We start from the raw sequence: 24972 nt of genomic DNA, 5'->3' as shown, positions 1-24972 counted from the left end.
CCTTAAGCTGATAAAGATCACTTCAAACTAACAAGAAATTCCATAATAATACACCACAGATATTTCTCTTCAACACAAAAAACACCATAGTAATAAAACACCACAGACATTTCTCTTAAACACAAAAACAAAGGATATGACACTATATTCAATATGTTGTGAAAATCCTGAGCAAAACAGTAAAAGCTCAAACAGGAGTCAAAAGATACAACGAAGAAAACATTCAGGCCAAGTGCTGTGGCTCGTGAATGTAATCCTAGCACTCTGGAAGGGTGAGGTGGGTGGATCACCTAAGCTTGGAAGTTCAAGACCAGCCTGGACAACGTGGGGAAACCCTATCTCAACTAAAAATACAAAACATTAGCCAGGCACGATAAAATCCCAGCTATTCAGAAAGCAGAGGCAGAAGAACCGCTTGAACCCAGGCGGAGGTTGCAGTGAGCCGACACCGCGCCACTTCACTTCAGCCAGGGTGACAGAGGGAGAATGTCTCAAAAAAAAAAAAAACCAAAAATCAGAATGGCAAGAAAAAGGTATCTAGAAACACTTACATGACATGTTAGAGCCGTCTTATGAAATGTTAGAGCTAAGACTCAACGTAAAAAAAAAAATCAATTCTTCCTGGATAAAATTTATTAGAAGTATTGTCAGGGAGGTGACTAAAGAAAAAAAAAGGAGAATTTTTAAAAGTAACTATAGCCAGGCATGGTGGCTCATGCCTGTAATCCCAACACTTTGGAAAGATGGGACAAGAGGATTGCTTGAGCCCAGGAGTTCAAGACCAGTCTGGGCAACATAGTGAGACCCCACCTCAGCAAAAAATTTAAAAAATAGCCAGGTGTGGTGACACGTGTCTGTGGCCCCAGCTACCTGGGAGGAAGTCAAAGCTGCAGTGAACTATAATCATGCTACTGCACTCCAGTCTGAGTGACAGAATGAGACTCTGTCTCAAAAAAAAAAAAAAGAAAGATGAAAGAAAAGAAAGAAAAAGAAAAGAAAGAACAAAAGAAAAAAGAAAAGAAAAGAAAGAAAAAGAAAATTCCACCTAGGTATTTTGTAGCATGACAAACTTTTAAAACTTAATCTGAGGGCAGGTACGGTGGCTCACACCTGCAATCCCAGCACTTTTGGAGGCCGAGGCGGGCAGATCACGAGGTCAGGAGTTAAGAGACCACCCTGGCCAAAATGGTGAAACCCCATTTCTACTAAAAATACAAAAATTAGTGAGCCCAGCGCCATTGCACTACAGCCTGAGCGACAGAGTGAGACTCCATATCCAAAAAAAAAAAAAAAAGAAAACTTAATCTCTAAGTGAAACAATGCTAAAAACAGGGAAAAACCTGAAAATCAAAGTAAAGAGGAATGTTTGCCCTCTCAAATGTGACAGCATATAACAAAGCATTATTATCATAAGTACAAAAAAAAGAGTACAACAGAATAATTATTCAAAAGACAGACGCAAACAATAAAAAATGTAACTATGACAGAGAAGCATCACAAATAAGGAAGAAAGGCCAGGCGTGATGGTCCACATCTGTAATCCCAGCAGTTTGGGAGGCCAAGACTGGCGGATCACCTGAGGTCAGGAGTTTAAGATTGGCCTGGCCAACATGGCGAAACCCCATCTCTATTAAAAATACAAAAATTAGCCGGGCGTGGTGGCAGACACCTGTAATCCCAGTGACTCAGGAGGCTGAGGCAGGAGAATGGCTTGAACCTGGGAGGCAGAGGTTGCAGTGAGTCGAGATCATGCGACTGTACTCCAGCCTGGGTGACAAGAGCAAGACTCTGTCTCAAACAAAAACAAAACATAACAAATAAGGAAGAAATGGATTTTGAAATAAATGGTGGAAAATCGATCAAAATGGCAGTTAAGTGCAATAGCAAAGACACTGGATATAAAATTAATAGAAATATTCAAAGGCACAGAAAGTACAAGTAACCACAAAAGTTAGGAGAAATCCTTGAAAAAAATGGCATAGAGCTATAGGATTAGTATCCAGAATAAAAAAGAAAATCTATTAGTGAATGAAAAGGACAAACAGTTGGAAAAAAAATAAAGAAACGTGAGCAGCCAATTCATGAAACACATACGAGAAAAGGCATTCAACCTAATCATCAAAAAAAGACAAAACAAAAAGAGAAAATCCATTTTTAAACATCAGATTGGCAATTATTTGTGGTTAGCATTAATATACAGAAATGAGCGGTCTTATGTACCATAAGCAGAAGAGTTAAGTGTCATATCCATTTTTAAGGACAAATAAGCAGGAACTGTGTATCATTTTGACACACCAAAGGACCTTTAAGGTATCTATCTATGTACCAACATGTTTTACAAAGGAATGTATCAGGATGCCTACTGCTGTACTGTCATAGCAAACACAAAAATAAAAACCCTTAATATCCCAGGCATTAAAAAAGAAAAATCTCTGAGAAATATTGTCAAATGTACCAAAAAAGCAGACTTCTTAGTAATTAATAGTGCAAATCCCAGGACCAGAAATACCTTTTTAAATATTAATCCTATTATTTCCTGGTTATCTATCCAAAATATGTATCTTCTCCTTACCTCAGTATCCTCATCTATGAAACTGAAATGACAAAGTCTGTCTTCGTGGAAATGCTATGGGAATTAAATGACATAATAAATAGAAAGTACTTAGATACTGTAAGCAGTCAATAAATGTTCCCTGTTTTTATGCCATTGTATTTTAAAACACACACACACAAATCTAAACATGTATACAGGCATGCAAGTGGTATTTTAAAGACTAGAAGGATAAATGTCAAACTAGTTAAAGTACCTCACTTACACAGAGACAAGGGGATACAAATAACAGACTTTCAATTTAGACCTGATAGGCCAGTGTGAATCATCACACGAAAATACACTCATGTAATTGGTATTTGAACAGTTAAGTTCATCAGACATTCTCTCTTCCATGCTAGTGCTAAACCAGGGCAGCACTGACATTTGTGAGCTAGAGTAGTAACTTATATAGACACTATGCCCCTAGACAGACATGGAAGCTACCATCCCAAAGACAAATTACCAGCATATCCTATGTGCAGCAAGTACCACTTGCCCACCACTCACAGTCACCTGAACCATCAGCATCCAGCCAAAGTAAAACAGGAAATCTCAAATACCAAAATGAATACATTCAAGAATTCAAATGAATACATTCAAGAATTCAAATACATTCAAGAATTCAAATACATTCAAGAATTCAAAACAAAAGGTCAGGTGCCAAACCCCACAAAAAACACTAGCTAATTAGTAGGAGAATAAACAGAAGACATTTTAAAATAGTATATTAAAAAATCCTCTAAGTGTATGAGAAGCTATTACACCCACAAGAACAAACACATAAGAAATATACCCAGAAGCAACAACTTTCAATTAACTCAAGTTTCGGAAAAAAAGAACCAAGAAAAAAAGGAGGGAAAACATTAAGAAAAAAAAAATCAGCATATCTGAAAAAATACACAAGTTTTCCAATAATAAAGGCCTACTGAATCCCAAAACAGACTAAATTAAAACAAGCAAAATAAAATTTTTTGACACCTAGGCATACTGTGATAAGATTTCAGAAAATCATTATAGGGAAATATTAATAACTTAGAGTATCATTTAACTACAGAAGAGAAAGAATTAAACTGGCATCAGACTTGTCATCAGCAATACTGAAAGCTAAAAAAAAAAAAGTACCCTCAAAATTCATGGGAAAAGTTATTTTCACTGTAGAATTCTATAGCTAGCAAAGCTGACAATCAGCTTGAGTGAGGAAATAAATATATTACTTCTGAGCAAAGACAGAGAACGCAGACCCTTGGTAAAACAATTATAGATAAATATAAGACAAGACAGCAGAAGACCCTATGAAGGAATTCAGATAAGGAAATTAGCAAAGCTCCAAAGGTAAAACTCTTGAGCAGGCTGAAATAACTGAGGATCAATCATCTTTAAAATAAATACGTTATTTATGCCAGATAATTGCAATGTGTAAGTTAACAAACTAATAAGTTGCAGAATATGGGACAAAAATAAAGAAAATTATCAATCGGGAAAAACCTGGTGGGTTTCAAGCTGTGTAAAGCAACAAAAATATCATTAGCTATGCACTATAAACGAGACATACCTTAGAGTAATACCTTAGAGTAAAGGTTGAAATAGAAGGATAGAAAATGATACGCTAGGCAAATAGTAACCCCAAAAAAGGGTAGGTATACATATGAAACCTATATATGACATATAAAAAAGAATTCAAGTTGAAAATCAAGTAATAGAACAAAAAAAAAGATATGTCCTATTGATAAAACAGGTTTAAATAATTCAGGAAAAAACTAACAAATTCACAATCAGAGATAAATCTATAGATGAAGAAAACAAAGAATGAATATCCTATTAGCATGCCAGAATAACAGAACAATAAATAGAACTGTATATCCAATAAACCCAAAACCAATTTTTTTTACAAATATAGCCAATGTACATTAATATTGACCATGTATATGGTGACAAGAAAATCTTAACAAATTCAAAGACAAAAAAAAAAAACACTGAAGGCTATATTCTCTAGTCATAATGTAATAAATATACCAACAAGATGACAGAAAAATTATCTCTTTATGAAAAAAAAAAAAACTTTTAGAGGTAGAAGGAAATCAGTGATAAAATACCAACAAAGTACTAACAGAATACGACCTAAGGAAATCAGCCAAAATGATATTCAGATTAAAACTGTTAGCCTTAAATGCATATATTAACAAAAAACTCAAAAACATTAATAAAGGCAAAAAGGTATAATCCCAAAGCATGGAATTACAATAAAAGCAGAAAAATTATGAAAGAAAACAAAAGAGCAAGCAATCAAGGAACCAAAAGCCAGTTCTTTAAAAACACTATTACAACAGAAAAAAACCTTGCAAGGAAGATGGAGACAAAGCATACTAAATATAATGAACAACATTAGAAATTATTAAGAAAACATAATAAGGTAACATAGTTGTTTCAAATATTAAAGTATATTAAAGTTTATCAATGCCTGTTAGGGAAAGACTGAGGTGTTTTAACTTAATGCAAACTCAGAAAATCCAACAGCTCAAGGTGGCTCCAAAAATGCTAATGCAAAGTTAAACTGTAGAACAAACAGCCAAGGAGAAGGGGAACATTTTTAGAGTAGTTAATTATGTTTGGTTCTGAGCATCACAGATAAAGAAGGACCTAATAACTGTGAGATGACCATGCTAAAGAATGCTCTGGAACAGTATGTTGTATGAGGAAATGTTGGGAAAAAATGAAGGATATTGATATTTAGCCTAGAAAACATAAGAAAATTTTAATGAGCTTTCTTTAAATAGTATCTATTTGTCATGTAAAAGACATAAAAGAGAAAGAGAGCTACAGACAGACAGGAAGTGGGGGACTATGACAGGCAAAAATAAGAGTAATGAAAGGCAATTTCATCTCAAAATCAACAAACGTTAATTTGTTTGGATGCCCAACAAAAGAAGAAACTGCCTTATGAAATTAGAGACTCTCCCCCCTTCCATCATTAGAAATGGTAAAGTATAAACTACATAATTATCTGTCAGGAATATCAAACAGTAGGTTTCAGTGCAAAGAACAATATTAGAAACTACCTGAAATACTGTATACAAAATTTTAAAATTCTTTATAAGCATACGCCCTCATATCTTTACAGTAATGGTAATATATTATTTTTATTGCAATGGAATTGTGTATTTTTGTATATAATATTCAAGCACAGAAAAAAAGAATAACAAATGACTATGTTCCTTTAACCCAGGTTAAGAAATATTAAATTTAATTGATTTCCTAATTAATACATTCATTTTAGACTTTTCATTAGTTAATTTCATTTTGAAGATTTTGAGATTCTACATTGCTTGCTAAATACATTTTGTTTTTTATGAGGAACACAAACACTTTTTAGGAACTCAAAGATTTTTATACTACAAATTTCGGATCATTCACACTCAACTTCAATAGCCTCAAAGACTATATATACCTTTATCCTCATGACTTTGTTTTTTTGGTGTTTTGTTTTTTTGTTTGTTTTTGGTTTTTTTTTTTAGAGACGGAGTTTCACTCTTGTTGCCCAAGCTGGAGTGCAATGGTGCGATCTTGGCTCACGGTAACCTCTGCCTCCCGGATTCAAGCAATTCTCCTGCCTCAGCCTCCCAAGTAGCTGGGATGACATGTGCACGCCACCATGTCTGGCTAATTCTTTGTATTTTTAGTAGAAATGGGGTTTCACCATGTTAGTCAGGCTGGTCTCGAGCTCCTGACCTCAGGTGATTCGCCTGCCTTGGCCTCCTAAAGTGCTGGGATTACAGGCGTGAGCCACCACGCCTGTAATCATACTCATGACTTTTATCTTTGTTTCGGTTGTCTATATACAAAATACACCTCTGTCCTACTATCCCTCATCTTTCTTTGCTATGACCTCCAACTCTAACAGCATTCAATAAATTCCTGTTTTTGTCTATCAACTCTTTTTCTCTTTGTCTATATTTTAAAAACCAACCCATCTCAACTATCTTCCCTGCGCAGCATTCCCCTAACCAATATAATTGCACAAGAGAAGTTTGAAAAACTTTTTCCTGCTGTTTCAGATGTGTATGTCTTCTACACCAAGAAGCATGACCTTTCCCTCATCCAACCTCAAACACATTAATCAAAATTGATTTCTTTCTACTATTATCATTTTGTCAATCATAGTGAAATTGTTTACTGAGATGAAACACACACAAAAAATGTTGTTTCTATAATCAATAAAATACACGTTGTTGTTTTTTAATCCAAGCAACATTGTCAAAAGGCAATAAGTAAGGAACAGTTCCTGCCCCTGAAACATGAGTGTGGCTTCTATTACAGCTGGCCCCCAGTTTTAAAGTATACAACCATGTAGCAATAAGTGACCAAACTTTCAGAAATTAGAGAACTGGAAGTCCCACCTAAAAGTAACACTTCATGGTTACAGAAAGAGCCTGCTGCTTGACTTCTAAAGAGGGAGGGAAAGAGCAGAGAGCTGCCTAATATAATTCCTTTCTTTGATACACTTCTCTAAGCTATCTCACTACCACTCTTCACTTGACTCTGCTATTCAACTCTTCACACCCACCCTCCAAAAATTATTACAATCAGTAATGTATCTCTGGCCATACTGATACGAATGAACACACATATTGGCATTTCTTTATAAGCATACACCTTCGTATCTTTACAGCAATGGTATTATTTTTATTGCAATGGAATTTTGTATTTTTGTATACAATATTTCAAGTGTAGGAAAAAAGAATAACAAATGACTGTGTTCCTTTAACCCAGGTTAAGAAATATTAAATTTAATGGAATTCCTAATTAATACATTCATTTTAGACTTCTAAAATTCACTTTATTAAAATAATAAATTTAAATATAGAGAAATGGAAAGAATAAGGGTGGAAGTAGAAAAATTGACCAAGTTATATGTACAAATATACATTATCTAATGTATGTCAATGAGCCATATTTGAAAACATAAGCACTCTGATTTGTAAAGGTGAATTCAAAGTGGTAAATTTAAACTTAAACTTTATACTTAAGTGAGGTTACAAAATGTCATCTCTCTGCATGTACCAGTTGGTGTCACTACAACTGAGAATATACTAACAGACTATAATGAAAAGAGATCTAAAACTGATTTCTATGTAATATGAACATATTGTATGCATGAGTAATAATCACATATGAAGTCCACTGTTAGTTCATTTCAATTCAAATGTGAAGGAATTTTGAGAAGATGAAAATTACATTTTAAAAAATACCAAATCCAAATGTGGCATTCAAAATCTCCTGAATATTAACATCAAACGATCTACCAATCCTGTTTTCATTAGAACTAAAAACAAACACATTTTTTAAAACTTACCAATGGTGAGAGAAAAATATAAAGCCTGGGGGGTAGGTGTCACAGAAAAAGGACCTGAATCTCTTACCTGTGGGCAGCTTGACACTGTGAAAAGGACTTCCTCTTCTGTAAACCACTGCTACTTAGTTCATTTGTATAAACATTAAAAGCTAATGCAGACTTCTAGGTAAGCCTTCTTGAGTCTAAATTTCTTGTTTGATTCATATTCATTAAAAAAAAAAGAATATAGTAGGTTGGCTACATATTAAAATTCCTTTCAAACAGTGGTTCACATCTGTTGGGTAGTTTGTGCAGCATACATCCCATTTACCACAAAAGCCAAAAAACGTCAGACAATGTGTCAATGAAGCTCACAGAACACACAGAGTATATCTTCAAAATGACTATTTCAAGTTAAAATGCCTAGAATCAGAATTCTTTGTACTGCTTTCTATGCTGCCAACTATTAGGTCTGCAGCAACTGTGTGCAGTTAAGTACCTCCCACATATTACCCAATAGTATCAATAGGCATAAATCTATAAAAGAACTAAAAGCTTAAAAGGCTTATAGCTTCTCACTATTTCACATATTCACTGTCAATTGTGGTCTCACTACTGCTATTCTAATGTATCAACTCTGTTCTTTCAGTCCAAAAGGCTTAATTCTTATACATTCCAAACAGAAAATCCATGACACATTTTATTTGCTGCCCCAGCACAGCCAGACTGCAGTTACAGCTAGCTGGCGCCAGTAAGAACAATTTACATAAAGCAGTCCTCATTTCATGACCAAACTAAAGGAGAGTACTGCTGAGTAAACCCTCCCCATTTGTTCCCCAACATGTACTGACTGGTTCTAGAATATATCTAGTTATCTACTTACTAATATAATTCAAATCCAGGTAATAAAAGAAAACCAATTTATAATTCTTATATAACTGAAATTCCACCCCCCACCACAAGAAAAATATTTTTAACTCTCAGAGATATTCAAAAGCCTTAGCTTACTTATGGCACAGACCACGTAAATTCAATGGCTGCTGTTTAACAATCATTAAAAATTTTACAAATTATAATTCACATTACCTAAAAGCTATCCTCATTCTACTCTACAACTCCCTTTCAAATTTTAACTAATCAATTAAATAGTAAACATCATTAAGTAGATTTGCTCTTATAAGTATATTGTTTAACATTTCACCAAATAATAAGAATTGTGTACCTTCAAGTATCACTATTATGATGGTTACACAATTCAACACATTTACCACTAGTTAATATTACCAAAGCATATGCTCAGTACCAAAACCTAGGCATATTAAATTAAGAACGTCTTCACAAGAAAATATTCTGTCTGTGCCACATTCTTTTCAAACCTGTATCATTCATGTATTGTTTTCACTGGCCAGATATGACAAGGCAAGAGTTGAGTCATTATCTGTAAGGCCTTTTTTTAAATTTTTTATCTAGTTTGTAGTTAATTTATGATCTATTAATATATAATTCTACTCCATTACCATTTTCGTTAAGGCTATAGATATATTAAATTTCATTTTAAAATAACAATCCAGAAACTAATTTAGTCCCACCTCTGAAATAATAAAATGAAAAGAAGTACTTAAAATGCTAACTAGGGGTTATCCAAAATATTTCCCGTATTTCTAAATCTTATTTTCAGCTATCTTCGACATAATTCTTAAGTTACCCCTATTACATAAAAAAGATAATGGGGCTATAAATGAGGGGACTCATAAAGTTATTATTTATCAATACAAATGGTAGAACTTATACAGACAATCAAAAATATTACCTAGGTTATCAACGATAAATTTCCTCAAACAACTATATTCTCTTCTCAGGATCTATGACCCACCAGCAGCAGATGAAGTGATGGGAACAAACATAATGATTTAATTTCATGCAGTGTACACCATTATCAATTAACTCTTGGTTGGAGGAAAGGTCTTATATCAAAAGAGTTTTCTAAGTACCATATACTGATCATAATATATGAGTTGAGAAAAAAATATTAGAAATAATCTAAGTATTGAGAACCGAATCTAGAAATTAAAAATTAAAAAAAGAAATCACTTATTATATACCTTATAGTTTTAATTTTGCTCTCTTCCTACTTGTATCATGCATCCAACCATGAATAAAAGTATTTGAAAATCAAAAGACCTAAAATCATTCAGTCCAACATAAAATACAGTGTAAATAACATGGATGTAAATATTTTTAAGCCAAATAAGCTAATTACTTGACAGTGAATTAATTTATCAAAAGAAGCTGAAAATCTCCACAACACGCTTACTAAAAGTACTAACAATGGCAACTGTTGATCTAGCTCACTGCTCAAATGAATACAGTAAAGACTGGTGTTTTATTTTCAACCCACTATAGATCAATGCTGTTGTAAAATATGGTGGCAATGAATTACTTGAAAAATGAAATTTAAAATAGGCATATAAAATATGAGTCTTAATTGTTTTGACTCAATCGACAAAAAATTACATTATCAGATTGATGTAAAAATTTCTATAAACTCTCAATTTCAGTTATCTCACAGAGGACCAAAAGCAAACAGTTCTCAGACTGATCACAGGCCACATTTTGAGTAGTGCTCATCTAGCTCTTAGATACCTATTCTACCCTACCCCACAGCATTCATAATCCCTAAGTATTTGCAACCTTCTCTTGAATTTATTGTCTGTGTCTTCCCACTCCCTCCACAGTGTAAACTCCCTGAGGGAGAGCAAGGATCTTATATGCTAAGCATCAAACAGTACCTGGCAAATAATAGGTGCATAATAAATAGCTGTTAAATTTGTTGAGTAATTGATCAATTCACAGTCTGTTTTAGTTTTCACTCTACCATGCTGCCTTTGCACAAGTAAGAATTCTTATTTTGTACCCTTTAGACTCTTCAAAGTCTTCACTTGGAGATTCTAAACACCCTGCTCTCTGACATTTTTACTGTAAATCAGCCAGGTCCCTAAAAATGCCCTCTCCCTAAAGATCAGTTTCCAAACTACCCAGTAGACCAGATTTCTCCCAACCCCATTCTTCCTGAAATAATGATTTTTAAAAGAAAAAAACAAAGATCTGTGCTAAAGGGAATCTTGTGAAACAAATGCAACCAATACTTAATTTGTGCTACACTTCACTAGTCGCTTTATATTTGTTATCCTCATTTAAACCCTAATATTAGTTCTTTATGATAAACATTATTCCCATTTTAAAAACAAGAAAAACTGAGGTTCTGAAAATAAGTAACTTGCCTCATTCCATAAAAATACCTAAGACTTGGCCAGGCGTGGTGGCTCACACCTGTAATCCCAGAACTTTTGGAGGCCGAGGCAGGCGGATCACTTGAGGTCAGGAGTTCGAGACCAGCCTGGCCAACATGGTGAAACCCTGTCTCTACTAAAAATACAAAATTAGCCGGGCATGGTGGCGCACGCCTATAATTCCAGCTACTTAGGAAGCTAAGGGAGGAGAACTGCTTGAATCCAGGAGGCGGAGGTTGCAGGGAGCTGAGACTGCACCATTGCACTCCAGCTTGGGCAACAAAAGCGAAACTCTGTCTCAAAACAAACAAAATACCTAAGACTTATTGAACACATTATCATAAATAGGTACTGTACTTTGAACACTATATATCCATTTTTCAGATAACCTGTAACTAATGAGAGGAAGAACATGGATTCACCCTGACTCTGTTTGACTCAAAGTTGGTGTTCTTCCAACGACCCCTCTCAATTAATGATCAGGGATAACACAAAGAGGTTAAATATTCATCCAAAACTACATAATTACTTAATAACAGTATCAGAGCAGAAATAATCTTTTCCTAACTTCTATACTAATGTTTTCCACTATGTATGCCATGATACAGGTACTTCTATATCCAACAAAGGGATATACTAGGTCAGATAGTTCTACTGAGAGTTGGCTAGCTGTATCTGGCTTACTTCAGAAGGAAAGACAGATTCTCTCAGGCAGATGCAGAAGCAACTCCTCAGACCTCTCTCCAGTGTTAAGGTCCCTCTTTCATTAAACTGATGAAGATTTACTAAATCAATTTGAGCTGTTTTCACAATTTCCATATTCACATATTAATGAATAATAACAGACGGTTACAAATCATCAACAGAGAACTCTTTGTGAGAGTTCTAACCTGGGCAATTAAAAAAACAATCACTTATTTGAATAGACATTAGGCTTTCTCCCAAATCACTTTCTCTTTTCAAAGTGTGAAGAACAGTAAAGCAGGGGAGTCACTGTTCCCCGTGCAAGTTAATCACTTTTTCAATTTTCTCTAAAGCTGAACTCTAACTAGTAAACATTTTCCAAAAAGGCGTAACAGTCTTTTAGCTCTTCCTTAGAGTTACCAATGTCGTGGTCTTATTTGAATGTTAACAAGCTGGCTTTCCTCTGGGAAATGTGGAATTCAAATTTAAGTCAGATCAAGATTATAAATTATCATGCTTCATGCATCATCAAGGTAGTCTTCACATAGCCACTGTAAATGTTAAATTAATAAATGTAAACAGTAGTAAGTTTTCAAAAAAATAAAGTTTGTAATGGCCTAACAGCCATTATCTAATCTAGTGTACAGTTAAGAAAACGTTCTATTAGGACATTTACTCATTATTTTAAGTGATAAAACTTCTTAGCTCAACTAATTTGAGCAAAAATCTTTTATAAAATGCTATTTCATTTACCTGTTCAGTAAACCGCATAGCTTGAATACACTTTAACTTTTTCTTATTCAGTATCACCATTAAGAACATCAAGTTGATAGTGATGTCCTTTAATACAGTGATAACATTTAAAGAAAACAGAACTGATTATCACATAAAAGATCTCAAGATACTTATGTTTCTAATTAGTATTTCTTTAATCTCTTCACTTTCAATCAATTGTTACTTGTTGTTATGTCATTGGATCTCCTTCATTTGGCTCCCATGGCACTCTATAAAAAATTAGGACAAAGTGAAAGGTTACAAAAGGTGCCACATCTTCTAAAGAGTAAACTGACTTTATATATTCTAAGTCTCTCCTACCAAGTAAACTAGGCTACATTTTACTTATGTTTACCTTCTTTTGGGTTAGAAGTTGTATTTTAGATATTTAAGGCTGCCAATAACCTATCAAATACGTAGGATAGATATTTAAAAGGAACTGTTTTCCAAGGCCACACAGGTAATGTGATTCACTGAAGAGGACCAGAGGTGGGCAAGAGGCGGCCCTATCTGAAGGAGATAGCATCTATACTCAGTTATATAGATTGCTATTCTCAAGCAAAAATGTTGTTTGCTTTTCAAGAGGCAAGACACCTAGATTTTTAGGTAAAATCTGACAACTTTAAATGTTAACAATTAGAGAAATGGGCTAGTGGCTAAAGAATAAAAACAAGAATAAAAGTGTTTGCTAGCTGCCAATCTGTAGCTCTGAAAATGAATTTTTCTGAAAGAGAAATTACTGTTTTTATGATTCTCATTTGTACTGAAACACAGGAAACTCTAGGCCATGAATTCAAGTCATGTTTTTAGATAAGTTATTTTCTCACAGTATATTTGAAGAACTCAGCCAGACTATACCCAAAACATTTCTCCTACTCCTCTAAATTCTGTAATGTCAACATTCTATATTGGCTTTACTTAATAAATACATCTGCCATATCCATATACAACAAAGGATGGCTAATTTATGCTAACAGAGTAGGTCCCAGTACTACAAAAATGAATATATAACATTACTAAGTGGATATAGTGTTACTTAGCACTTCTTGCTTCTGAGCATGAGTTATACAAGAAATTTCTCATAGTTTTTAAATATACACTGATCCAATCACACTTGAAAAGGTATATGACACTTGAGAGGCAAATAAACTGAAATGCATTTGGATATTACTGAGAAAATTAGTATGCAAGATTTTTGCAGAGTATTTCAAGATACTATTCTGAAACATTATGTAAATTGATTCTCAGCATATGCTTGCCAAATAGATAGGAATTTTCCCCCATTTTATAGATGAAGAAATGAGAATCAAAAAATGGAATGAACGTAGGGCACGATGCCTCATGCCTGTAATCCCAGCACTTCAGGAAGCTGAGGTGGTCAGATCACTTGAGGCCAGGAGTTCAAGACCAGCCTGGCCAACGTGATAAAACCCCGTCTGTACTAAAAACATAAAAATTAGCTGGGCAAGGTGGTACACGCCTGTAATACCAGCTACTCAGGAGGCCGAGGCACAAGAATTGTTTGAACCCAGGAGGTGGAGGTTGCAGTGAGCTCAGACTGTCACTGTACTCCAGCCTGAGAAACAGAGTGAGATTCTGTCTCCAGTAAAGCAAGAAAGGCGACTGGGGGCAGTGGTTTACACCTATAATCCCAATACTTTGGGAGGCCAAGGCAGGTGGATCCCTTTAGGTCAGGAGTTCAAGATCAGCCTAGCCAACATAGTGAAACCCTGTCTCTACTAAAAATACAAAAATTAGCCGGGCGTGGTGTGGGCGCCTGTAATCAATCTCAGCTACTGGGGAGGCTGAGGCAGGAGAATCACTTGAACCTGGGAGGTGGAGGTTGCAGTGAGCCAAGATTTCACCGCTACACTCCAGCCTCGGCGACAGAGTGAGACTGTCTCGACAACAACAACAAAAAAAATTAGCAGGGCACAGTGGCTCACACCTGTAATCTCAGCAATTTGGGAGGCCAGGGCAGGCAGATCACCTGAGGTCAGGACTTTGAGACCAGCCTGACCAACATGAAGAAACCTCATCTCTACTAAAAATACAAAAATTAGCCAGGCATGGTGGTGCATGCCTGTAATCCCAGCTACTCAGGAGGCTGAGGCAGGAGAATCGCTTGAACCCGGGAGGCAGAGGTTGCAGTGAGCCGAGGTCGTGCCATCACACTCCAGCCTGGGAAACAAGAGTGAAACTCCGTCAAAAAAAAAAAAAAAAAAAGAAAAGAAAAGAAAATGGAATAAGCTTGTCAACGTCAGAAAAAGGTAGGAAAAACAGTATTCAAATTCAGGTTTGGACCCTTGGCCAGTGTCACCACCCTAACATTTCTCTTAGAGGCTTACGTAGATGAAATTGTTTATGAAAAAGAGTAAACAAAAGGGGAGAATTTTAACAAGTGACAAAATAACATCATAAAACTTCAATTATTCAGCTCCTAGATTTATTATGCCCTCAATTACCCAGCATAATAGCTAACCTGGAACTTGGAACAGAAAATTTGAAAACTATCACCAATCCCAAAAGTAATCATCTCAGTAAGGGGTAATTTATGCTTACAGTTGCAAAAATGCAACACAGCAGTGAAAGAATTAGCAATAATATCCTGAGTAACCATAGGGCGTATTTCCTCATGTGCAAGTAATAATCTTGTAGAGGGCAGGGGTAAATATTACAGTTAGCAATAGAAGGCAAAAAGACTGAGTTATTAAAATTTCCCTAAGATCCCACTCAAGACCAATATAAACTGTTCAGTAATTTCAACATGGACAGTTTTTCTACCTTATATAAAATGTTTTAAATACATGTATTTTTAAACACTAGAGTCTCCTCCCCTCCCACTCTCGCCACCAAGATAGTGAGCTGTTATTACTATTAAAAGGCATGAAAATAAGAGTGATTAAGGTCACAGCACATTCACTTTTCTATGTCATGTTCACTCCAAGGATAACCTTGCTGAAAGGAATGATGAATAGAATCCCTCAAACACACTAAAATGTTTTTCTTTTTCTTAAGGGACAGTTCATATGACTGAATGATTTACATAAATTAGTGTTCAAATTATGAGAATCGACTATGTCATATAAGACAGTCCTAAAGATTTTGTAGTGTAGTGACTAAAGTGAAACAAAAATGCTAAAGCTATTGATGAAACTGAGATAAATACTGATCCCAGAACACATTTTAAGCCACTAAATAAATGGACACTGAATCAGTTAGGAAAAACAATTATTTTGTTTAAAAAAAAGTAACGAAAACAAATATAAACACAAGGCCGTGACAAGGCAACAATTTTAAACTGTTAAGTCATGTACATATAGATCTTATATTCCATCTTCATGAACATCAAAAAACAACACAAAGAAGATACATTCAAGAATAATTTTCAAACTGAATTCCACAGTGCCTTAAGAGGCCAAGGTTCTACAAACAAGTGAACTAGATTTGGATCTAATATAAAATTATAATTGTCAGATATGATCTTGTTTCAAACTTTTGTTTATCTTAATAGCAAAATTATTTTCATTTTATTAAATACACATGGCATATGAATAAGTTTACCATATAAAATAAGTACATAACAATAAAATATTACATGTGTCCTTTTGTTTCTTAAGCCTTGCAGAATTAAGCAGAAACCATAAGTATTCCTTTTATATACTGGAATCCTCCCTAAGAGTTTAACTTGCAAAAAGTTTCTGTTTTTAGAAAGCTGCTCTACTCAGAAATTTAGAACTTACTGCTCTATGTCATATAAGTCAGGGATATATTCTTAATACTCTACGGACAAAACCAGGAGTACATTATACCAGCTAAAAAAGATTTTAATAGGTACTGCAATTTAAGTATTGCTGCTTAAAGTATGCTTTTTTTTTTCCTGCTATCTGAAATACTACGCGAATAAGAATTTCATTCTCCCATCTTTCTGGTTAACCACAGACTTACAGTATCTCAATAAACATTTCTACTCCAGAACAATGTTAAGAAAGCTTTTTAAATTTTTTGAAATTAAATTTACAAAATCATTGAGCTACATTTCTTTTAAATATACTACAGGTTTAAACTAAGACTAAAATGAACATAATAATATCACTTAATTAACTAAAACAACTGAGTACTTCAGCTCTGATGGTATCTGAATACATTAGATATATTTTTTAAGAAGAGGTATCCATGACTAGATGTGAATTTATTTCTAAATTCAAAATCTGAATCTGAATGCCAACTTAAGCAAAAAGTAATTGGAACAAAGAAGCAAAGCAGCCTTAAAAATATCTAAGAGTTGGATACTGGGAGGAGGCAGCATGATGAGAAAGAATTGGAACCCATAATGCCAAAAAAAGATTTTGGACAGTATTAAAAATTTTTTTTCATGCTTTATATAATTACCCTTCTTCCCAAAAAGCTTCCACACAATACCTCACAAAAACCTAGAAATATTGTAGTCTTTGTGCAAAACAAGGCTTATTTACGGATCCTTTAAAAAAAATCTATTCGGATAATATATTGTTTTAATTTCTACAAATAAATATCAAACACACTAAAATAGCCTACACAAAAGGAATGTTACATTAATTAGGGCCAGAAAAGCACTACTGTGGTGATCAAATGTTCTGGCAAGGACAGAACATAAAATGGTGAGAAATTACAAGAATTTAACCTTTGACCCCACCATGCTATGTACTGTTTTCATAATAAAGGCTTAAAGGTTCTACCAAACATTTCAACTTTTTAAAAACCAAGCTCTAAGTTCGCCCTTCTAAGTAAACTCAGTTAAATTCCTTTTTTAAAAAGAAAAAAATGAGAATGTTTAAAGATAAAGAGTAATTGGTTCTTACCTCTGGTCCTGATGCATGTGACAAGTCTCCTCACTGGCATACTTGCTGCCTAGGCAGCTACAAAGACTAGGTTAGCAGCCATTTTGAGACAGCTGCACAGTCTCAGTTGCACAAAAGTGTAATTAAGATGGCTGCAATGTGCACTCAAGAACTCACACAGTGAAAACTCAGCTATGTAACAAACAAAGCCCCTCCCACTTTGTCAGCCTGCAGGAAACTGAACATAGGCAACAGCTAATGCATATACTGCAACAAACAATGCAGCTACACAGGACACAGAAAAAGAAAACAGAAGGCAGCAAGCCAGTTTTGTAACATAATGCCTGTGAATCCCGTCTTGCAATACAGACTTTGGGCACATCCAGATCCCAAACAACTTGAAATCCATGCCACATATTAGCAGTTACAGAGATAGAGCCAAATCACACAGAGCAAACATCAGGGAATTCGCTTGAAAGAAAGCCTCCATTTCAGTCCAGAAAAAAAAAAAAAAAGTTAAACCTTGCTTAAGGCCTTTTTTTCGGGTTTTTTTTTTTTTTTTTTTTTTTTTACCTTTTATAGTTTTATCATGAAAAGAATTTCAATTTTATAATTTCTAGAAAAGTGTTTAAATCCTGAAAATAGCTTGATTGATCAAGTTAATTTCAATTTATAGAAGGCTAAAGATTTTCTCCACAGAATCTAAGCCCCAAAGTGCTCAAATCTAGCAGAACAGTTAAAGCCTACAATTAAATTTTTGAACCTTGACAACAGGGTCTCTAGAAGATGGCAAAAAGCTTATTTTGAGTAATTTACCATAGATATAAAAACAATTTCTTCTCTTCAGTAGTACAAATGGTCACAAACATTAACATCCCCAGGTGAGTGTTTAGTCCCAGGGCAAATTACATTTCCTGCCCTGACACAGACCTCCCAACATTTTGATGTGAGTAAAAAGCAAATAAAAACAAAGAATTATAGATTCTTTCTGATGGAAAGAAGGGAATATTTAAAAAGGGTAAAAACTCAGTCTAATAATGGGTATATTAGCAAGACAAATTTGAGATCCAACAAATGTGGGTTGGCAGAAACACATCAATCAAAGAGAAGGGAAGGACAAAAGCACAGGGAGAACCTGTTCACATCAGCGACAGACTCCACGTTTTCTTTCTCTCTTCCTCAGTCTACCTTCCTAAAATTTAGCTAACCTGTGTATTTTGTCTCTATCCATCACTAAATATAGGTATTTACTAAAACGTTTTAAGGGTATAGGGGGTAATAGAGATATAGCTAAAACGAGATTGGCCCTATGATTTGACAATGGTTCAAGCTGAGCAATGGGCACACAGAATTCATTATCTCATTCTATTTTGGTATATATTTCAAATTTTCCATAACAAAAGTTTTTTAAATTACTTATCTTTAAAAGGTCCTTATGTATTTTCCATGAGGCAAAATGAATAATGTAGGTAACAACTGCTTTAAGTATATCAGGAAAAAAAAAGTTATACTTGATCCAAGTCATATTAATTCTTCAAAAATATAACTGTGATTCTCAAGCAAAGACTTCATTAAAAGCAAGACTTAGGCCAAGCACGGTGGCTCACGCCTATAATCCCAACACTCTAGGAGGCCGAGACGGAAGGCTCTCCTGAAGCGAGGAGTTTGAGACCTGCCTGGCAACAAAGCAAGATCTCTTTCTCTACAAAAAAAAATATTTTAAACATTAACAGGTGTGGTGATGTGAACCTGTAGTTCCAGCTATTCAGGAGGCTATGCAGGAAGATCACTTGAGCCCAGAAGTTCAAGGCTATAGTGAACTTAACCACTGCACTACATCCAGTCTGGTCAACAAAGCCAGATTCTGTCTCAAAAAATAAATAAATAAATAATATAATTAAAAACAAAAGCAAGATTTGGTAAACTGAAAAAGGCTGGAACAGAACTGATATTACTGTAAGCACTGGAATCTATGTTTAATTGGGGGGCGGGGAAAGAAAGTACAAATAGCCAAAATATTCAGAGTTGCCTAATGAACACTTTCTTACATTCTGGAATGTAAGAAATTGTTTTTAGGAAGTCTGATCCACAAAGATTTAAATTACGGAACTCACTGTCAAATGGATGATATCTTCTTCAAGCCTCCCTTCTCTTGCCAAATACTTTTCCGATGTAAATCCTGACTACTTTTTTCTTAATCTAAACATAGTCTACCAACAGAAAGCTGCTGGCTACTAATAATATAGGTTGGACATCCCTAATCTGAAAATCCAAAATTCTCCAATAAAATTGCACAGAACTGATACAAGCAGAAATGCAACTTAGACAACACTTAGTACCAGCTGACAGAGCTTCATCCATCCCTTCACACATTGGTTCTGTTTCTGTGTCTGATGAAACAGTTTAGAAAAGGAAAATAATTAGGCTGTTATTCAGATAAAATAAGTGTCGAGGCCAGCATCTTTATCCCAAAGAAACTATCCTATTATAGTTTACTTGATATATCCTCTACATGATTCAACCTATATTACCCTATCACTAAAAATTCTTTCCTTAATCTCTCCTTACTATGCACATCCCCAAACCAGGTATCATTACTCTCTCAATATCTTTTACGCATATCATCATTATACTTACCACATTTCATTACTTGTATCTTTATGCAAATAATCTTTATATAAGAATATAAATCACATCTTAATTCATTTTCCATTCTCTTCCATAGGATAAAACACAGTTATTTGCTCAATAAATAGTGAGCTAAAATTCTCAGTGTTTTTGTTTCTACCACAAAAACCTCAAAAGAACCTTCATTTTTAGGATCTCAACTCCTACTTTTTAAGAAGTAGTCAACTAATATGTCTACTAAGATTTTAGTCTTGGCCTAAAAACATCTGCACTTCAGAATCCAAGATGCAAAAATAACTTTTGTAGGGCACTTTTCATGTGGAACTACTATGTGCTTATGATAGATGACTCTGAGAAAATCTACAGGAAACCTAAGTGATTTACTTTTAATTTTTATTAATATTACTAAAAAAGTAAGATTCAGCTTGATTGTATAATGTCACAGATTACAAGAAATTTGTTTTATATAGGGTCATTTGTAATGAGACCAATCATTGTTAATTTATAGAAGCATAACTACTTGCAACCAATTTCTAATGTTCAGGAAACAATTCCATGACTATCCAATGTTTAATCTTTTCCTAATTAAAAATCAGCACTTTCACAAGTCTTTTTGTTTTTTCGTTTATTTGTTTGTAGACAGGCTGGAGTGCAGTGGTGCAATCATGGCTCAGCTTACTGCAGCCTCAACTTTCTGGGCTCAAGAGACTCTCTCACTTCAGCCTCTGGATTAACTGGGACCACAGGTGCATACCACCACAACTGGCAAATTTCTAAAATTTTCTGTAGAGATAATGTCTCACTATGTTGCTCAAGCTGCATTCAATTTTTTTTTTATTTCCCTCTTACAATGACCATGTAAAATAAGAGTGCTACAATCTCAAATTTTAAGACCAGTGAATGTAATCATTTGCCAGGAGTCACATAATTAGTAATGAAAGAAAAAAAAAAACAACTAGAATTAAGTCTAGTCAACCATTACATTTTTTTATATGCTATTTGAAAACTTTGCATATGCAAATTATTGAAAACTATAGCATCTAAAGAAAAAGTTTCACTGTATTTGGTTCAGAGGAAATATATGTTTTGTTTATTTAAGATGCTCTAATTGTAAGTTATTATTAACATTACACATATTAAAATCTAAAACGCATGTTAGAATGGTATTAAGATGATGAACTAAGAACACCTAATTTCACTCCCTCAAATCCCACTAAAACTACAATAAAGTTTTTTTTTGTTTTTTTTTTAGGCATAAATCCTAAAAAATAGAGAGAAATAAGAGGTAACAGCCACAAAGATTTGGGAAGCTGAAAAATAAGCAGGACCGGCCAGACGTGATGGCTCACTCCTGTAATCCCAATACTTTGGGAGGCCAAAGTGGGCAGACCACTCAAGGCCAGGAGTTCCAGACCAGCCTGACCAAGATGGCAAAACCCCATCTCTACTAAAATACATAAATCAGCCAGGTGTGGTGGCGCACCTTAGTCGCAGCTACTCAGGGAGGCTCAGGTACAAGAATTGCTTGAACCTGGGAGGTGGAGGCTACAGTGATCCGAGATCAAGCTACTGTACTCCAGCCTAGGCGACTGAGTGAGACTTGGTCTCAAAAATAAATAAATAAATAAGCAGGACCAGCTGTAACTAACGTAGCAATCCCTAAAACACAATATTCCAAGCTGCAGTGGTAACAAGTTAAGAACCAATCCAATTTACCTGGCAGAAACCTGAAAAATCATAGGAAGTAGAAGAACTAAGCACCTTTGAAAGTCAGAGTGAAGGGAGCAGAGAGAAGGATAAAATGGCCAAAATAGTGACTGCTGTTTAAGAAGCAGAAAGATATCTTAGATGCCTTTACCAAACACATTTAACAGTGACTATCTGCTCCTCCCAACCCTAACAAAAGTCTGAAGACAGTATCTGCAGTTAAAAATGAGAGTATCTGGCCAGGCACGGTGGCTCATGCCTGTAATCCCAGCACTTTGGGAGGCCAAGGCAGGTGGATCAACTGAAGTCAGGAGTTCAAGACCAGGCTGGCCAACATGGTGAAACCCCATCTCTACTAAAAATACAAAAATTAGCCGGGCGTGGCGGCACACACCTGTCATCCCAGCTACTCGGGAGGCTGAGACAGGAGAATCCCTTGGTCTAGGAGGCAGAGATTGCAGTGAGCCAAGATTGTGCCAGTGCACTCCGGCCTGAGCTTGAGTGAGATTCTGTCTAGAAAAAAAAACAAAAAACTAAGAGTACCATATCAAAAAGAGAAGGACCAAGTCCAGACTGCAGAGATCCCTAGTCCTCTTCATGAATCTCCCAGAGTGCTGGCAATCAGAGCCTATTTCTCTATTTATAAAAATGGAAGACTATTCTCTGGGGGTGTCTGACCAGCACAAGACGTAAGACCTAAGGTCTCTGGAGAACTCTCCCAAAATGGCTCACCCAGATCAGCCTAAAGGGAAGTTTAAAACTGTCTAATTTGGATAAGGCAATCAACTTTTTAATCTTCCACATCACATTATGCAGTTAGCTAAGAAAGGCAATTGAGAAAAGTTTCCAACATGACAGAAACCCAAGAAAAACGAAAGCAAAAAAAAATACATGAAGCAATAGACTATGCAGGAATAAGAAAACTTCAAAAAAAATTAATATATGCAGACAAGATGTTATATTCTTGAGTGAAGAATACAATGCTACAGAAAAGGAATGAAAATTAAGAACATGATAGAAAAAAATGAAAAACTCAATAGAAGGACTGGATGATAAAGCTGAAGAAACCAACCTTAGCAAAAAGGCAAAATTATAAATCAGAAGAAAAGATACGATTGGAGTATCCATTCAAAAATTCAAATTGGAATGACACACACACACACACACAAACACAAAGACATCACCAATGAAATCATTTAAGAAAACTTTCCAGAGTTAAAGGGCAAGAATTTCCAGACCAAAAGAGCCCAAAGTATGCCAGCAGACCATAACAAACAAATCCACACAAGGGCACGTTCCATTGAAATGCCATAAGACTAAAGACTAATAATCAATTCTATAAGCTTCCACTGAGAGGAGAAATCAGAATGGCTTCAGATTTCTCAGTAGTGATAATAGTAGGAAGAAAATAATGGAGCAGTGTCTTTAAAATTCTGAAAGAAAAGACTTTCAACCTAGAATTCTATACCCAGCCAAACTATCAATCAAGCATGAAAATATAGAATGATATTTTTCAAACATGCATGGTCTTTAAAACCTGTATCTCCCATGCACCCTTTCTCAAAAAGCTACTGGAGAATGTGTAGCTTTCTATCAGCAGGGAAAATTCTAAGAATTCTCCTGCCAAGGACAGAATCAGTCGATAAAAAGACAAAGCATTTGGAAAACAAGGGTCCTAGAAGACAGGTAAGGAAATCTTCACTAACGGTTGTATTAGTCCATTCTTGCATTGCTATAAAGAAATACTTGAAAATGGGTAACTTATTAAGAAATGAAGTTTAATTGGCTCACAGTTTTGCTGGCTGTACAGGAAGTACAGTGGTATCTGCTTGGGTTCTCGGGGTGAGGGCTCAGGAAATTTACAAACATGATGGAAGGCAAAGGGGGAGCATGCACATCACGTGGCAGAAGCGAGAACGAGAGAAAGAAAAGAGGTGCTACACACTATTTAAATGACCTGATCTCACAAGAACTCAAGTCACTACTGCGGAGGACAGTACCAAGGGGGATGGTGCTAAATGATTCATGAAAAATCCACCCCATGACCCAATTATCTCCTACCAGGCCCCACTTCCAACATAGAGGATTATGATTTAACATTAGATTTGGGTGGGGATACGGATCCAAACTGTATCAATGGTGAATAAAATTATACAGATGACAGTTGTATACAAGAGGTGAGCAACTAGGCCACACAGAAGCAATGACACTCAAGAACTAAACATGAGTCAAGATTTTTGCTGCCACCTACCTGAGGAAATGTGTCTTATAAATTAAGTCTTTTAAATAAACATCAAAAGATTATTAGTAACTGTACCAAATCGTCTTAACTATTACTATTTACATGGAAGAGACTCATAGATGCAGGCATCCTGGTATAAAGCTGACATCATGAATCAACAACTGTCATAACTGTATCAAGGGAATGGATCATGATTTTCATGGTTATGTTCTACAGACCAGTCAATTCTGTGTAAGTAGCCTGCTTAACACAAGATCAAAAAAACAAGAATTACCTAAGACTAAATGAATGATTTAATTGTGGTCAATGTTTTATTTTAAATAGTCATAAGAGAAGAATACTTTCTTCTCAATCTATCTCTAACCTCCAACTTAAGGTGTACTTTATAGAAATAGTAGTATCTTTCCCCCTCAGAGATCAGGGGAAAAAATATCCTGTGAAAGGTTTTAATATAGGTTATAAGCTAAAGAAGCCACCAAAAACATTTTATGAATGATTCTATAGAAAAATACTGAATATCGGGCCGGGTATGGAGGCTCACACCTGTAATCCCAGCACTTTGGGAGGCTGAGGCAGGCAGATCACCTGAGGTCGAGCTGGAGACCAGCCTGGCCAACATGGTGAAACCTCATCTCTACTAAAAATACAAAAATTAGCTGGACGTGGTGGCATGTGCCTTTAATCCCAGCCACTCGGGAGGCTGATGCAGGAGAATCGCTTGAACCCTGAAGGCGGATGTTGCGATGAGCCAAGTTCGTGCCACCACACTCCAGCCTGGGCGACACAGCAAGATTCCATTTCAAAAAAAAAAAAAGGCCGGGCGCGGTGGCTCAAGCCTGTAATCCCAGCACTTTGGGAGGCCGACACGGGCGGATCACGAGGTCAGGAGATCGAGACCATCCTGG

General features: G+C 35.4%; 1 protein-coding gene across 3 annotated transcripts in view; it reads right to left on the bottom strand.

Moving 5' to 3' along the window:
• Positions 1–24972, bottom strand: part of ATF7IP (activating transcription factor 7 interacting protein) — a 141507-nt gene that overhangs the window by 104585 nt on the left and 11950 nt on the right. The window contains exon 1 of one of the 3 annotated variants that reach the window (XM_011990789.1): positions 17512–17848. The exons of the other annotated variants lie outside the window; for them this stretch is intronic. Within the exon in view, the coding sequence (XP_011846179.1) occupies positions 17512–17528 (17 nt within the window). The 5' untranslated portion in view covers positions 17529–17848. Of the gene's footprint in view, positions 1–17511; positions 17849–24972 lie in introns of those variants that run through there. 3 annotated transcript variants of the gene reach the window in all.

This window comes from Mandrillus leucophaeus, unplaced genomic scaffold, assembly GCF_000951045.1.
Source record: "Mandrillus leucophaeus isolate KB7577 unplaced genomic scaffold, Mleu.le_1.0 Scaffold383, whole genome shotgun sequence".
In the NCBI taxonomy this organism is placed as follows: domain Eukaryota; kingdom Metazoa; phylum Chordata; class Mammalia; order Primates; family Cercopithecidae; genus Mandrillus; species Mandrillus leucophaeus.
Note: the sequence above shows the minus strand (reverse complement) of the source record. Positions and strands in the feature narration are given on the sequence as shown.